This window comes from Tripterygium wilfordii, chromosome 14, assembly GCF_013401445.1.
Source record: "Tripterygium wilfordii isolate XIE 37 chromosome 14, ASM1340144v1, whole genome shotgun sequence".
Classification (NCBI taxonomy): domain Eukaryota; kingdom Viridiplantae; phylum Streptophyta; class Magnoliopsida; order Celastrales; family Celastraceae; genus Tripterygium; species Tripterygium wilfordii.
This window is the reverse complement of record NC_052245.1, coordinates 1,028,474-1,043,054: the sequence shown is the minus strand read 5'-3', so window position 1 is coordinate 1,043,054 and position 14,581 is coordinate 1,028,474. Positions and strand designations below refer to the sequence as shown.

Here is a 14,581-nt window from a genome sequence, read left to right as displayed (position 1 = left end):
TGGCCAAACTACTGAGTGTATGTAGATTTTCACAGAACCCAATACAAAAAAGGGTCAAACACAAACAGTTTTCAAACATGAAATTTTTTGAAACAAATCTCGTACATTATTAATTAATATATCCAACTTGCTGGGGTTAGCTAAAAATTAGCTTGCGAATAGATTGGGCTGCGGGTTCCCCATTTCATAGAAAAGAGACTGGCTTGTTGATGGGAGTTAAAACTGGAGAAACGTAGACCCATCTTTGGAGTGGGTTGGCGAGTGTAATTGTGGTTCCACCAAATGAGGCCAAAAAGAAGATCTAAGAGTTCATGCATGGTCAAAATATAATTTCTCTTGGTTATTTGTGACGGCCGAGTCTTTCGGGCAATTTACTAGGCCACACTTTTATTGATATGGACTCCCAATTTTGGTGGTGCATGATATGCATGTGCGGTAGCGACTTCATTTTCACATAAAAAATGTTAAACATCCTATATTTTTTTTATTCCCATTATCTCGAATGTTATAGACATACACGATCCATGTGAAACCGTGAATCCACATTATCTATGTAAAATCATGTGTGTTTATCTCAACATTTCGAATAACTGAGAAGAAAAAAAACATTGAAATCCCTAAGATTCATGTTCTCACATCTCCAATATGTCGTACACCATATGAGATTTTGGAGAGACTAACTTTTCAATAATTTTAGTATAAAATTTTACATTCTAATAGTAGAGCCCCGAATCCCACCATACGACCTAAAGCGAATTTCAAATTGATTTGCCCGTCCGACACTAGAGAGAGCTTGGCCCATTTGAGTCTTGGGCTGGACATGGCAGCTTGGAGCATTTGGTTGGTTGTTAATTAAAAGCCCACTAATGTCATAACCCAAGTGGGATCGGTCCATTTGAGACTTGGGCTATACGTCAACATTCAAATTGGCGAAAAGTTAGCCCGACATGGATTCGGTGAGAACAAATCTGTCTGACTAACTGGGGCCCCATGTTGGAGGCAATTGGAGTGGACTGCATTCATTTATTTATTCATTTCTCCCTCTTTTTGTGGCTTCACCCAATGACCAATGTTTCGAATCTAAGAGGAAAAAAAAAAGTAAAAGAGAAGGGAGAGGCAGACGCATGCAGAGATGATTTTGTTTCCTTGGATCCCTACCCCCCACATATTTGAGAAGAGGCAAGAGCTCCTTTGGATTGACTTTCCATCTCCAAATTAAACCCCACAAGACCTTGGCTCCTCCTTTACCTCCACGCTTTGGGACTGCTACAATATAATAAAATGCCTACCACAGTACCATATAAATGACATTTGAAGTCCATACCTGATACATGCATGCGGCAATACAGTAATGTCGTATTTTCGTGTTCAGCTTTAAGTACAAAGCAAAATTGGGGAAGTGAGAGCAGGATGGAACTGGGAATCACTTTCATGCATGTGTGTTTAGTTTACTAGGGAGTGTAAACCAGAACATGTCATTTCAAGATTTGTACTCTACTATATATATATATTTGAATATATGGTGACTTTGTTGACTTAACCCACCCAAAATAATGTAAAGTGATTTATAAATAACAATATATTTGAAATAGCCACCATTTGTTAAGGAAAAAGATATTCGTCTCATGTTTTCAGTTGTTAGTTGTTGAGGTGTATGGATCAAAATTAAAATATATGTGATGGCTCCATACATGTGTACTTTAAATGTTATTCATACATCATAGGATTCTAATTATTGGAAGGACTAACACTACTCGTTTGTTAATAAAAATGAGAATATGGGTGTAAAATACGGATTCTTGTTTACCAAAATGAAAATGTGATTCTTGTTTACCAAAATAGGGACCGACCAAAAATGCCTAATATGACAAAACTTTCTAGCAGTAAAAGACAAATTGGTGTCATTTCAATCAAATTAATGTTGGTAACCCCGACATCAACCCATCGTTATTCACTCTTAATGATTTTGCAATTGCTAGCATAATTAACACTCTCATAAGTTATAACACCAAATTAATAGATTTTGTGATAAAATAGATCCCAATGTTAAGCTTTTTAGTGGAGCGTGGTTGACAACACACATTGATGATTCATGTATTTACAAAAATACCACCCTCCCAGCAGTCTCATCCTATAAACCCTTCACTGCGCTGCAAGTCTGCAACACACAGACCAGACAGGAAAGCACACACAGAAACAACAAACAAACATGGCCAAACGTTTCAAACTGAGATTCTCCAAAGTTATCTCCTCTTTCAACTCTTGCCGGTCCAAAGACCCCTCCACTCTCCCAATTGTTCCTGTCCCTTCATTTCTTAGACTCTCTCCGGTCAAACGCAACCCCATCACCCTCCATCTCCCACCACCAACAGTACCTTCCTCCAAGCCCCGCTACTCCTCCTCCATCAAGCGCCACGTCTCCTCCGCATTCACATCCATCGGCTGCGGCTTTAAATCCAGATCCAGCGTACACCACGAAAACCGCACCGAATCACCTCCTTCCGATCATGATCATCTCTTCCATTGGGAAGAACATGACAAATGGCACGTGGTCAACAAACTCTATAGCGAAGAAGAAGATGAGGAGGAGACCCCTCGTCGCAAAATCTACAACTCCTCCGCTTCCGGACACACATCCGACGCCGTTTTGTCTCTCCCCCCACGAAACGCAAAACGACGAACCAGAAAGAAGAAAACGAAACCAAGAATCCGAGTCAGCACTTCCTCCGCCGATGCCGGGTTATACTTCAGCAGCGAGAGCTTCGCTGATGACGTGGACGATGAGGCACTGACGGAAACCTTGGTTTCTTCTTTCGAAAGCTTCTCCACGGATTCCTCCCCACCGAAAGCCAAGAATTCGAAACGACGCCGTCTCAAGCCACGAAAGAGCTTCGGAGCGTCGTCGTTTTCGCCGGCGAGGCTGTCGTTGTTTCAGGGGCTGATACCGTGCGTGGTTGAAGGTAAAGTGAGGGAAAGCTTTGCCGTAGTGAAGAAATCGAAGGACCCATACGAGGATTTCAAGAGGTCGATGATGGAGATGATATTGGAGAAGCAGATGTTTGAAGAGAAAGACTTGGAGCAGTTGCTTCATTGTTTCTTGTCGTTGAATTCTAGGGATCACCATGGGGTTATCATTGAAGCATTTTACGAGATTTGGGAGGCTTTGTTTTGTAGAAGATCAACAGGCGGTAGAGTTTCATCTGTCAAAATAAGACCCTTTTAGATAGCCAGTTCTTTGTTAATGTAGATATTATGTGGTAGGGTTTAATCATGATTCTTATTGGATAGATTGAGGCAGTCAGGCTTAACTGCTAATGTATTCCGATTGATCTGTTTTCGTATTAATGATGAAATCTCTCTTAATCTACTTGGATTATAACAGGCTCGCATGCTCTTTGAAGTAATGATAAAGATCCTAGTAGTTTGTATCCCAATTATTTCAATTTTTGAGATGGAGGTATCGGATTCATATAAATTCGTAAGCTCTATATATCGTAAATGATACATATGAAATTATGCGCAGATAGCTATTGTGATACCCATCATTATTGTGATCATTATTATGTCGATGGAAGAGCTAGTCCTTTTGGAACCCATTTTGGTCTCAATGAGCGAGTAAATTAGGTTGCGACAAAATGTCAAGGGGTTCACACTTTTTTATTCTAGGCATAATCATTTGGTTAGAGCCAATAATTCATGGATCAACCTGATGAGATATTGTGGGACCCTCATATCATTGACCAGAATTTGGATTGTCTAACAATCTATTTATCAAAACTCAAAAGCCAAAAAATGAGGTTGAGAGACTGCTCATCATCTCCGGTTTGCACGGTGTGCATGATTATTAATGCCCTTGCACATTAGAGTTATGGTCCACCACTTGTATAATTGCATGGATACTATCAATATATAACTTATTAGTATAGGTCAACCATTTGGTCATTAAATTGTAAGAGCTACTTGTTATACAATAACAATGGTCTAGTTAGTTATATCTTCAAATTTAATTAGGGTGTACGGTGTCTAAGGTCAAACTGAGATATTTTTTGTAAAATTTTGATTTTGTGGACTTGTCCCTTTCCGAGTCTCTACTCACATGAGCTTCGACCTAATCTTATTTGTTATCAGCGTGGTGCGAACTGTTATGGTGGCTCGAGATCTACATCCATTCAAATGTTCGAAGGGCATGCCAGGCTAAGTGGTTGTTCGGTTATTTTTTTTAAAAAAAACTAGTTATAGGCAAGGGCGGATTTAGGAGTCCCCCAAATTTTTGGTAATTATATATATATACTTACATATATATACACATATATACATGCACATATATACACATATATATGGATACATGCATGCATACATACATATACATATAGATATATACTAATATAATTATACATAAATAAATAAAAATACAATTATATACAGGTTCATACCTAAATATACACTTAGCCACCTAAAAAAAACACACTCCGTACCTACTCTCCTTCGTTGGTGCAAGTGTGTAACCGTATCGCTTCATAAGTTCGTCTCAAGACTCTCAACTAACAATAAGTCTAAATGTCTAATCAACTAATTTCAGTAACTTGTACTATCAATTAAATAGATGTAATATAAATAGCCTAAAAAAAAAATTTCGAGGGCGCTGCCCCCAGACACCCACCAACTTTTAACAGTTCCCCTAATGTGAATTCCTGGTTCCGCCTTTGGTTATAGAAAAATAATGTATACTATCATCTATGTTGAAATTTGAACACAGTTAATTGGTAATTCATGAGTGATGTGTGCCATTTGCCCATTTTACTTTACATGCACAAATTAAACAAGCAAAACAAAAGTGGTGGCTGGTACTTTCTTGTGCTTTAAAGTCTCGTTAAATTTCACGTCACGGGTATACCCTCCTCAAAAACAAAAACCTAATTCTGTGCAGTCATGCAACTCTATATCCACATATAGGAATCTCCGAATCTAAATCAGTAAATCTTCCTATTGGTGCTAAATGACAAATTTGTCCGCGACATCGCCCATCAGGGTGGCCAGGTCTCAGCCTCTGATCAGGTGCTATAGGCTTAGCCCTGACTAGGCCCCCCCCCCCTCTTCCCCTCCCCTTTCAGGTTCTCTAGGAGCTGAATCACTGTGCAAATCTATCAATCTCTTAAGTTTATTTCTCTGTATGACTGATCACCAGCAGTAAAAAGTGAGAGTCCATTAATACTGTTTATAAAGCTCTAAAAGGCCCCAATAGTAGCATGGATTGGTACTGTTTCGTGGATATCACGCCAACAGTTACTCACCAGATTAACTTCAATTGGTATGATTCAGTAACCCTACAAACATACACGGCATCAGAGATTCTTTTCCAGTTTTGAGAAACTGTACCCCTTATTATATGCACTGTTACCTATAAACGACAGCCTCTTTCACCCCGTGGGTTTCGATCTTTCCAATCCCTCATGTCTGGATCTTTACCTTACCACTAGACGCCCCCGGTAGTGCACCTGCCCTCCATGGCCAACGCCTGCCTTGGGCTTATTGATCCTTGGCCCATATGTGTCTTTAATTGAAGGCCTGACCCAAATATTTGACAAAAGTAAGAGTCCATTTGAAGCCCAAAACGAAATCTGTCCCATTAACGATGGGCTCAACTTCTTTAACACAAAGTTCAGCGATCAATTTGATGCCCAAAACGAAACCAAGAATTTTTACCAGGCTCGGTCCGTAATTGATAGACACATGATGTGGATCGCTTGGGCTTTGGGTCAAGAGTGTGATGGGCTATGACCCAATATTCATTCATCGTTTCTTAGCCCCATTATCCGATCCTTGGCCCATTCCTCTGTCTTTGTTGGACGACGTGGCTCTTTCTCATTTGCTAGGAAGCGGCTGCAAGAATTATAATTAGCGCCGAAAACAGTGGATCCCTACCATCATCTCCAGTCTTCTACTCTTCTTGTAGTTGTAGTTTCCCTCCACCGCCAAATCCTCAAAACCCAAAACCCTCTCTCTCTCTGCAATATTCGCACCGAAAATGTTTAACTGCTCTTTTAAAGGTCGATACGACACCGCATCGGCATCGGCAACTAATGTTGCTGCCGGAACGCTTACTTTGAGCGCCGGAGACCTGATGCTTCGAGCCTCTATGTCCGACGCCATATTCTCTACTGGCCCCTCATTCAGCGACCTCTCGTTCTCCGTCGAAAAACCCGGCGCCTTCTCTATCGATTACGACCTCTCTGAAAAGGTATTCAAAGTTTTGATATAAATTAAAGGCAATCCGGTGATTTTTTGTGTGTGTGGAAGACTCAAGCGATGCCGTTTGTCTCGCAGGATTTTGAGTTTCAGTTTATGAACACTGTCAATGTGTTGGAGAAGCCGTTGCACTTGGCTTACACGCACGCGAAGGGTAAGAACCGGACCTTTTTGGATGGGACTTTGGTGCTCAGTGGGGTTAACAAGGTTTTGGCCAGTTATGCGCTTGATTCTGGTAACTGCAAATTGAAGTACACCCGTGTTCGTGGACCGACGACGTTTGAGCCCAGCTATGATACGGCGATTAAGTCTTGGGATCTTGCGGTATCGCAGAAGTTTTGGGATGACTGTGTGTTAAAAGCTTCGTACAAGACATCAAGCAAGGTTTTGGGTTTGGATTGGACAATGAAGGGTAAGCCAAGCGGGGCTTATAAGGTATGTAGCCATTTCGTATCATGCTTGGTACTCGAAACTTTCCGCATTCGATTCAATTATGATCCTGTTTTAATGAACTACGGTGTTGGAATCTTCAATGGAAATTTGATTCAGTTCCTTTCTAGCTGAAATGATGATTTCAGTATAATATTTGTTGTCAGGTGCATTCTGGTTGAATTCGTGAGTCTTTTGTTGATTTTACATGTTATTCACACATATGTATTTGGATACCCTTGAATTGAATTATATTAGGATCATTCAGAATTCAAGCAGAATTGGTTCCAAATATTGTAATTAGGGATTGTGAGGAAGGATCTGAATACCCATTCGCTATTCCAATCAACATACGTCTGGTTGTAATATGTTTGCATCTTAGTGGATTCCTGGATTGAGATTTATGGTTAGGTGTTCCCCCTTTTAACCCCCATGTCCCCTTGATTTCTTTCTCTATTTTTGCATTATTAATGTATTGTTGGGCAATGCATTGAGAACAGTTTTGTTGGTGGGAATACGTAATGCCCCTACTGGTTTAGCTCGACTACATGCAATCATCTATCTGCTTTCCACCTCCCCTTTTTAAGCATTTTTTTTTATCTAAACTGTATTGTTGGAGCAATGCACGGGGACATAAGCAAACCCATGGATGATAGCAAGCTATATTCAATTGTTGAGAGTAATGCCCTAGTCATTTTAGGTCGAGTTTGTGCTTTCATTTCTGGGGAAGATATTGAGAATTTCCTTACCTAGGTCTATAAGCTTGGTTGTTTCTCACTCTCTACAGTCGATCATTTTGCGCTTTTCCCTGAATCTTTTACATTTGCTCATATGGAGATACCCTTTGTTGCACTGAACTAAATCATGTTCTAATGTTCAGTTTTCCTTTTTCAGATTTCTGCGTCTCTGAATTTGTTGGAGGGACTACAAGTGCCCAAATTAACTGCTGAGAGCACATGGAATTTTGATATGTAATTTCTTGTGTGAAAAGCGTTACTGCGATACAACGCTATATTTTACTTCTACTACTACTTTTGTCAATAGTCGAAATGTGCAATGTAGAATCAGGTAAATATAAAGTTAAAGTTTTCTGGAAATTTCCTGTTTCAGGGTTGAATTGAGATCATACACAAGCGCGCGCACACACGACAGATTGAATGCAAATTTATGTTGTTTTGGTTATCCTATGGGATTGCAAATTGTTAAGCTTGATTCAATTATCTTTAGCACAAGATTGTTGTACTGTAACTTGACAATGATTTTATGCACTTTTCTCCGAGTAGTAAACCAATTTACGAGCAGAGGGGTTCATTATAAAATAATATAGAGACTGAGATGCTTGAAATTTGAAGAAACCATTTTGCTAATATATGATGTTAATTTAACTTCTAATGCAATCAAGAAATTGGTTTAGCCCCCAAATGGTTTTATTGTTATGTAACTCTTAAGTTGTGGCAAAAAATATGCAGTGTCAAGGACAGACTGTAGAGCTTCTTGGTGTCTAGAATTCTTGGTGATGCATGCAAATGAATCAATGATGGTATGTGTTCTTAACTACTTATGTCGCCTTTATACTTGTCTTTTATTCTCAGCGTAGGTTGGCTTCTTTGTAGCCTTTCTTGACACTTTGGTACTTACTGTGAGCTGAGCAGTGCCTTCTTCCTCGAACTTGAGTTGATTATCTTTGTTTACACAAAGGAACTAGTGAAACAACAATCACAGCCTGACACATGACTAATCCGTTACTCCTTAAATTATATTTTAGATATAATCATAAAACAGATTTTAACAAGAAGACAACATATGCACAATGTTATTGAGTTTAGACTTATATTGAATGTTCAAAAAGACAAGTTTGTATTATTAAAGAAATATATATACAAAAATACAGGAGCCACAGTGCCGTATGAGAACTTAATTGGATAATGAATATTTGAAAGGCAAGGCCCAAAACTGTTTTGGACCAAACCCACTTTCAAGAGTGGCCCAAAATCAAGTACCCTTGACCAGTTCCTAGTTTACAACATTAACAAAAACAAAAAAGTTGGATCTCTTTTGTTAAAGCTAATTTACACGCATTCATTGATTAAGTCTTTTACATTCCTCAAGATACTTTGAGGAGCTGAAGATGCTTTGATAAAGTTATATGCAACATGCATACCGTTATTTTGATAGATAAATTGTCATGATATTGATGGGTCGGTTCTTGGTTCCGGTTTGCACATTAGGTAAAGTCATCGTGGTGATTCTAGATTTGATAGTAGGGAACAATCTTTTCAATAAGAAGAAAGTACTCATAGCCAGATTTAGGGCTTGGAAGCATGCTGCGTTTTATGATGGGTCAAGAGATAGTGTTGCACAAAGTCGTCAATGATGGAACTCAATAAGAAACGACACTCATAAAAGACAGTTGATACCAAGACTGGAAAATGATAGCTACCATTATTTAGAGTAGAACAAAACTTTGTTGTGGGACAACTTGGCATTTTATTCCCCAAACTTGACGATCGATAGAGCATTCATAGAGGAGTCTTGACTTGAAAACTTGTAAGAGATAAGTGTCATGACTCATGAGTACGCCTTGCTAAAACTAACAACAAAAATGGCATCTTTGAACTCCATGGTCCAGCAATCAGCATTCTACAGCAATCCTTTCCTTTTTGTCATATTTGCAGTGCATGCCAAAGCACTTTGCTTATGGAGGTCTCTTTACCTATATGTACTTTTCCACTTTCCCTCCCATTCATCATATCCTTGTTATTGCTTGGTCTTCCCCATACATTGTATGATAAACCTACAGGGTAGTGATATATACACGTGTTTGATTATATTGAGATATTATTTCTAAATCAAACATGACCGGGATAGTTTATGGGTGATGTTTTGATTAATGAATTTGATGCTTTATAGATTTTTTTTGATAAGAACCATTACGGTTGTTATAATCTATAGTCTACATTGTTCAAAAATAGTTCTGTAGTTCCAAATTTGACTTGGGGGGATGTTTATCAAAATAGAAGTACTTCCTGGCCATAAGTTCTTAGGATCACTGACCGGCATAGTGGTTCCCAGCAAGTTGGTTGTCTTAGAGTCATTTAGGCGTGCTGCGACTAAAAGACAGAGAGCCAACAAAAAGCATATTTCCCTATGAAATTAGAAGTGCTTGGCTTTTGTACACTTCTACATCAGAGATAATCGCCTAGTGAGGCACGCAAGCTTTAGACTGCACTAGTTGTGGACTCGTAGTGTTATTATCATAATCATAGTGTTATTATCGTCGGTAGTCTTGATTATCGTAATCATAGTGTTATTATCATCGTCACATCAATAGGTGTAGTAATAGCTACAATTTGATCATTTTTTTCCACTGATTGCTGTAGTCCAAAGTGGAGCTGATTTGATATTAAAATCTTAGGATGTTAGGGGTTTAACTTGGGGGGTGGACAAGTGGGCCTGGAAAACTTGGCAGAACTTCTTTACTGGAGGAATAGTGCTTACCCTGGAAAGGTGGTACTCTCATTGGAAGTGAGTAGTGACTGGCCTAATCCATTGTGGGGTCTCACTTGATGAAGGAAAGACTATATTGACATTGCAGTATCAGCATCCTTTTTCCCCACTTAGGTATAGAATTGCAATATAACTTGGCTTGAATTGTGACTTGATGCTTAACTAATGAAAAGCATGCCAACATTTTCTTTGACAGAGTCAGTGAACATAAAAATGTGCCATTTTTTGTATGTTGATGTGATTGGAGCTGTTGTTTTAAACACGTTTGATTTTAATCAGTGAGTGATGACGCTCTATCAGTAGCTTCGAACTTACTTTTATCTATCTTAGTGAAAGATTTTAATTTTCTCAAACTCATCTAGAAGATGACTAACTAAATAACTAAAACGTGGATAATCAGACCCGATCTCTTCTTCCTCCTAAAAAACTTATCTTCTAGCATCCAAGTAGTAGAGATTGCGAATGAGTTTGCGCTTGTAGAAAGCGAAAAAGCTATTCAGCTCCTGCACTGCTAGTCTCCTAGGCTTCATTTCTTCCCTGAAAACACACTTTTCATTATTGTACTGTTTGTTGTAATTTATGTTGCAAGTACACATTAGCAAATGCATATATGAGCTTTGATTACAACTTGAGGTGTAAATGCTTTGTCTCGGAGTTCCATTGCCTAGAAATATCCTCCGCTACTCTTTGTGCGTCTATTGAAGTTCCCAACAGTCCTCGTTTAGTGAAACCAACACTGTAAATTCCATTGTTACCTTTCCAGTTGTTGGGGAAAGGTTTTTTCGGAAAACCATCTTCTCGGTTGAAAAAGTCCCCTTCCTTTTACAAATGGTAAAGTATTGCGATAACCACAGAAAATAAGATCATATCAGATATAACATTAGTAATATGCCCTGCAAGATGAAGTGGCTCATACTTTTGTATGAAGCAAAACTCTGAAAAATGCTCTTAATATAAGTAGCTTCTTCATACCTTAAGCCATGATGAAACATTGCTTTTATACCCAGTTGCTATAACTACTAAATCAAACTCTTCTACTCTTCCATCCAGAAACTCCACATAGTTGGTTGTGAATCTTTGAATTCCATCAACCACCTATAGGTGAAAATTCAAGTCACTGCTAATAAACATGCATAAAGGAAATATGTCAAAAAGTCTTTGTTTCCTTGGATTCTGAAGGAATGAAGTGATTGCTTTCAGTATATGTCATTATTAGAAAATGCATCAACAACTAATTCTTGGTGGCTTGTAATAAGTATTGGAGTTCCTGAACTTGGAGGAAATTCATTTCTCATTTGGTTTTGTTTGTGCTGTTCTTCTTCTGGTTTAAATGCTTATTTTGATTGAAAATCTGATATGCTTTAGCTGCGGCTATTCTTTTGCGTGATAGTAGGTCATGATTGTCTAGAATATGATCCATACAGAATTTAGAACTCAGAGAGGAGAAATTGTTGACCTTGATTTCACCTGACTTGATTCTGGCAAAAGCTCCAACATCCAGAACAGGGGTCTTTCCTTTATAATTTTTCAGTTCAAGGGGTCCCATTTCTGGTCTTTTAATCCCAACTTCATTTGTGTCTCCCAGAATCAGTCGTGCACAGAGAAGGATGATCCGGTCAATTAACTTTACATGAAACCACTTCATCAACCATACTGACAGAGCAAAAGTTGATTTCCCAAAGACCTCCCTGGGCAAGATATGCAGCTGCAGCATTTAAAAGTAGACAAATGATTTTTAAGGACGGAGTATGATGTCTGTTATCTTCAACAACAAAAATTTGAACAAGGGGTGCGTAGCAAATCAGAGGAAGGAAATCTGAATTTAGATGTTTTACCTTGTCTCGGACTACTAAAGACACTTGAGCACCGTTGTTGCAAAGATCCAAACTAACTTCCATGCCCGAGTTTCCACAACCCACCACCAAAATTTTATTTCCTTTAAACTGAGTTCCATCCTTGTATGTGCTAGAATGCATTAGTTCCCCTCTATAGTTTGAGAGTCCATCAATATCGGGCGTCACTGGTTCTGCATTCTCCCCAGAGGCAATAATAAGCCACCTGCACACGTATCTAGTTTCACTGGTTTGAACCTGCCAGAACCCTGTGGTTTCTTCGTACATCGCCCATTGAACCTCCTGTCCAAACATGGGTTTGATTCCAAAGTGATCAGCATAATCCTCCAAGTAACTTATGAACTGTTGTTTGGAAGCATACGTTGGAAATTCAGAAGGAAATGGCACATAAGGAAGTTGGCAGAATTCCTTTGGAAGGTGGAGTTGCAGACTATCATGAGTTTTGAGTCTCCAAAGAGATCCTATACAGCCTTCCTTCTCAAGAATCAATGAAGGGACTCCTCTTTCTTTAAGACATGCAGCTGCAGCTAACCCTGATGGCCCAGCACCAATGATCACTGGTCCGGGGATCCATACACATTTTGATTCCGGCTTCATTGTGTCACAAGACATTCCTTCTGTTTCTTGCCAGAGAATGAACCCGGGGAACAACGAAGAACACTGTGAAAGCTTGAAGTTACTCTGTCACCATTTCAGGACATCTCAAGGAGGCAAAAGGTAAGAGTGTTAGTATAAGAGAAACTTTGATGGAGTTCGGAGGGTGTGTCTGATTAAAAGTGTTAGGGCTTCGGATACAAATCTGACACGGATGCTAAGAAATGCTTGATGAAAGAGCTTTGATGCTGCTATTGCTATTGTGGCTGTACATACAAGTATGGTTAGAATGAGCTGAGATTTCTGGAATTCTGTGATGAAAGGGAAACCATGTTTGGAAAGAGTGTTTCATCAATAATATTTTGATGAATGAGGTTGGTTATGCTTGTATTTTACTTGGAAGCTCTTCCTCTGCCTCTACTTATAACTCATGGAAACAGATACGTACAAGTGTACAACTGTGAACTGTCCTTTGTAGACATGGCATTCTCGGGGGTGAGGAGCTTTATGCCCTGCATTTGACAGTTTTTATCCGGAAGAGGAAACTTCTGGTAAGTTCAGCAACATCCTAAGCATTATTATTAAGAAACAGGAAATTTTACTGCCACTCATCACATTGACATCCTATGATTTGTTTAGGTATTTGGGAAAAGTGGTGCGATCCAAGTGCCAAGGATTTAAGCCAAGTACCAAGGATTTAAGCGGAACGATAGGCACCCGACTTCTTTATGTTGACAGGTAAGTAGATGGATGAGGATCAACAATTGTTGTGGCAGAAACTGGTACCAAAACTTGCTGACTTCACGGAATTAGTAAGAAAGCATAAAGATTTATACTTGTTTTGGTTTATTAATTCAAGTACAAATCAACTTCTTCTGCTTATGTTTGGTTTCTGGAGTGCTGAGGAACAAGACAAGTTCCCAACCTCAAAGACAGTACATGGAGCTTTCCTGAAATAAAAATGAAAAGAACATAACAAATAAGGTGTCTTTTTTTTTTTTTTCCCCTTCCTTCCTGCATGGAGTTGGCATGGTGATAAGGTGCATGCTAGCCACACTCTCCCACCAAGGATAAATCCTAAATCTTCTACCGAGGCATAAGCTCATATGTGGATTTTTCGTGAGTTTTCCTGATTTGTTGACTAATACGCATATTGCACACCCCAAAATGGATAGTGGCTGTGGGTCCCAGCGTGCACAAAAAAGGAAGACTTTCAATTTCACTCAATAAAACCTCCATTGTTGGACATATTTCTCTTCAATTCCGCACTATCAATCCAATTTTTGTGCACTCTTTGCCATATTAAGGTTATAGTTTCTTTTGTTTGTTCCCAAAAATGTTGATATTTGACCTTCTACAGCACTTCACCCTAATTGGACAAAGCTTTCATTTCTTGTGCTATGATTTGCTCTTCTTATGATACTCGTACCAATTCATCACAACGCCAAGAAATTATCATTCAATATGAGATGTGGGTATTACAGAAGTACCACGAATAGATAAATGCTCATTAGTGCACAGATGGATTTGGCACACTTTTGATTGCTGTGAATGGTGGAGATGAAAGAAGGAGGTTTGGCAAAATCCACCAAGACTTGTTGATACAGAGAAGAACAAGTTAGCTCTAAAGATTTTTTATACTTCCAGTGGCAACAGAAACACATAACAAACGAAATGTATGGATGAGGCTTGTGGTCAAGTGCACTTTCAATAGTGTATTTAAGCTGTAGTGCATGACCAAGGGTTACATATCCTTAATTGGCCAGTGATTCCATGTGGATTGATTTATGATGCCCAGAAGTTAGTCCCCTGGCTGCAGCTTGCTTTCAATTCTCGGGGACTCTGCATTCTGTAAGTTTAATTAAAGTAACAAATGGCCAAATTATCCCAATCTGCTTTATCACTTATAGAAAGTACCTTTTAGGTTGTTAATATTGAACCCAACTCCATGT

General features: G+C 39.0%; 3 protein-coding genes across 4 annotated transcripts; 2 read left to right on the top strand and 1 right to left on the bottom strand.

Moving 5' to 3' along the window:
- The first annotated feature begins 2,025 nt into the window (after positions 1 to 2,025).
- LOC120015417 (transcription repressor OFP7) lies at positions 2,026 to 3,410 on the top strand. Its single transcript, XM_038867843.1, has one exon. It carries the CDS (start codon positions 2,210 to 2,212, stop codon positions 3,221 to 3,223), a length of 1,014 nt encoding a protein of 337 aa, XP_038723771.1. The 5' UTR covers positions 2,026 to 2,209; the 3' UTR covers positions 3,224 to 3,410.
- Positions 3,411 to 5,949: 2,539 nt separating this feature from the next.
- LOC120014738 (outer envelope pore protein 24, chloroplastic-like) lies at positions 5,950 to 11,902 on the top strand. Of its 2 annotated transcripts, XR_005471620.1 has the most exons (5): positions 5,950 to 6,238; positions 6,325 to 6,681; positions 7,570 to 7,743; positions 8,145 to 8,215; positions 11,768 to 11,902. XR_005471620.1 is itself a non-coding variant. In XM_038866778.1 (3 exons), exons 1-3 carry the CDS (start codon positions 6,026 to 6,028, stop codon positions 7,648 to 7,650), a joined length of 651 nt encoding a protein of 216 aa, XP_038722706.1. In that variant the 5' UTR covers positions 5,950 to 6,025; the 3' UTR covers positions 7,651 to 7,772. The 2 variants fall into 2 exon arrangements, 1 of the variants encoding a protein (XP_038722706.1); XM_038866778.1 differs by lacking the exons at positions 8,145 to 8,215; positions 11,768 to 11,902 and having other exon boundaries at positions 7,570 to 7,772.
- LOC120014737 (probable indole-3-pyruvate monooxygenase YUCCA3) lies at positions 10,086 to 12,672 on the bottom strand. The gene is made up of 4 exons (XM_038866776.1): positions 12,018 to 12,672; positions 11,639 to 11,887; positions 11,155 to 11,277; positions 10,086 to 11,001 (listed from the first exon to the last, which is right to left on the bottom strand). Exons 1-4 carry the CDS (start codon positions 12,645 to 12,647, stop codon positions 10,804 to 10,806), a joined length of 1,200 nt encoding a protein of 399 aa, XP_038722704.1. The 5' UTR covers positions 12,648 to 12,672; the 3' UTR covers positions 10,086 to 10,803.
- Between the last annotated feature and the right edge of the window lie 1,909 nt (positions 12,673 to 14,581).

What these genes read in the sequence shown, in the direction of transcription:
- LOC120015417 (XM_038867843.1), top strand. Translation starts at nt 2,210, where the DNA reads ATGGCCAAACGTTTCAAACTGAGATTCTCCAAAGTTATCTCCTCTTTC.
- LOC120014738 (XM_038866778.1), top strand. Translation starts at nt 6,026, where the DNA reads ATGTTTAACTGCTCTTTTAAAGGTCGATACGACACCGCATCGGCATCG. An exon ending in ATTACGACCTCTCTGAAAAG is followed by an intron (nt 6,239 to 6,324) that starts GTATTCAAAGTT and finishes TTTGTCTCGCAG; the next exon opens with GATTTTGAGTTTCAGTTTAT. An exon ending in AGCCAAGCGGGGCTTATAAG is followed by an intron (nt 6,682 to 7,569) that starts GTATGTAGCCAT and finishes TTCCTTTTTCAG; the next exon opens with ATTTCTGCGTCTCTGAATTT.
- LOC120014737 (XM_038866776.1), bottom strand. Translation starts at nt 12,647, where the DNA reads ATGTCTTGTGACACAATGAAGCCGGAATCAAAATGTGTATGGATCCCC. An exon ending in CTTTAGTAGTCCGAGACAAG is followed by an intron (nt 11,888 to 12,017) that starts GTAAAACATCTA and finishes TAAATGCTGCAG; the next exon opens with CTGCATATCTTGCCCAGGGA. An exon ending in ATGTTTCATCATGGCTTAAG is followed by an intron (nt 11,002 to 11,154) that starts GTATGAAGAAGC and finishes CATTTGTAAAAG; the next exon opens with GAAGGGGACTTTTTCAACCG.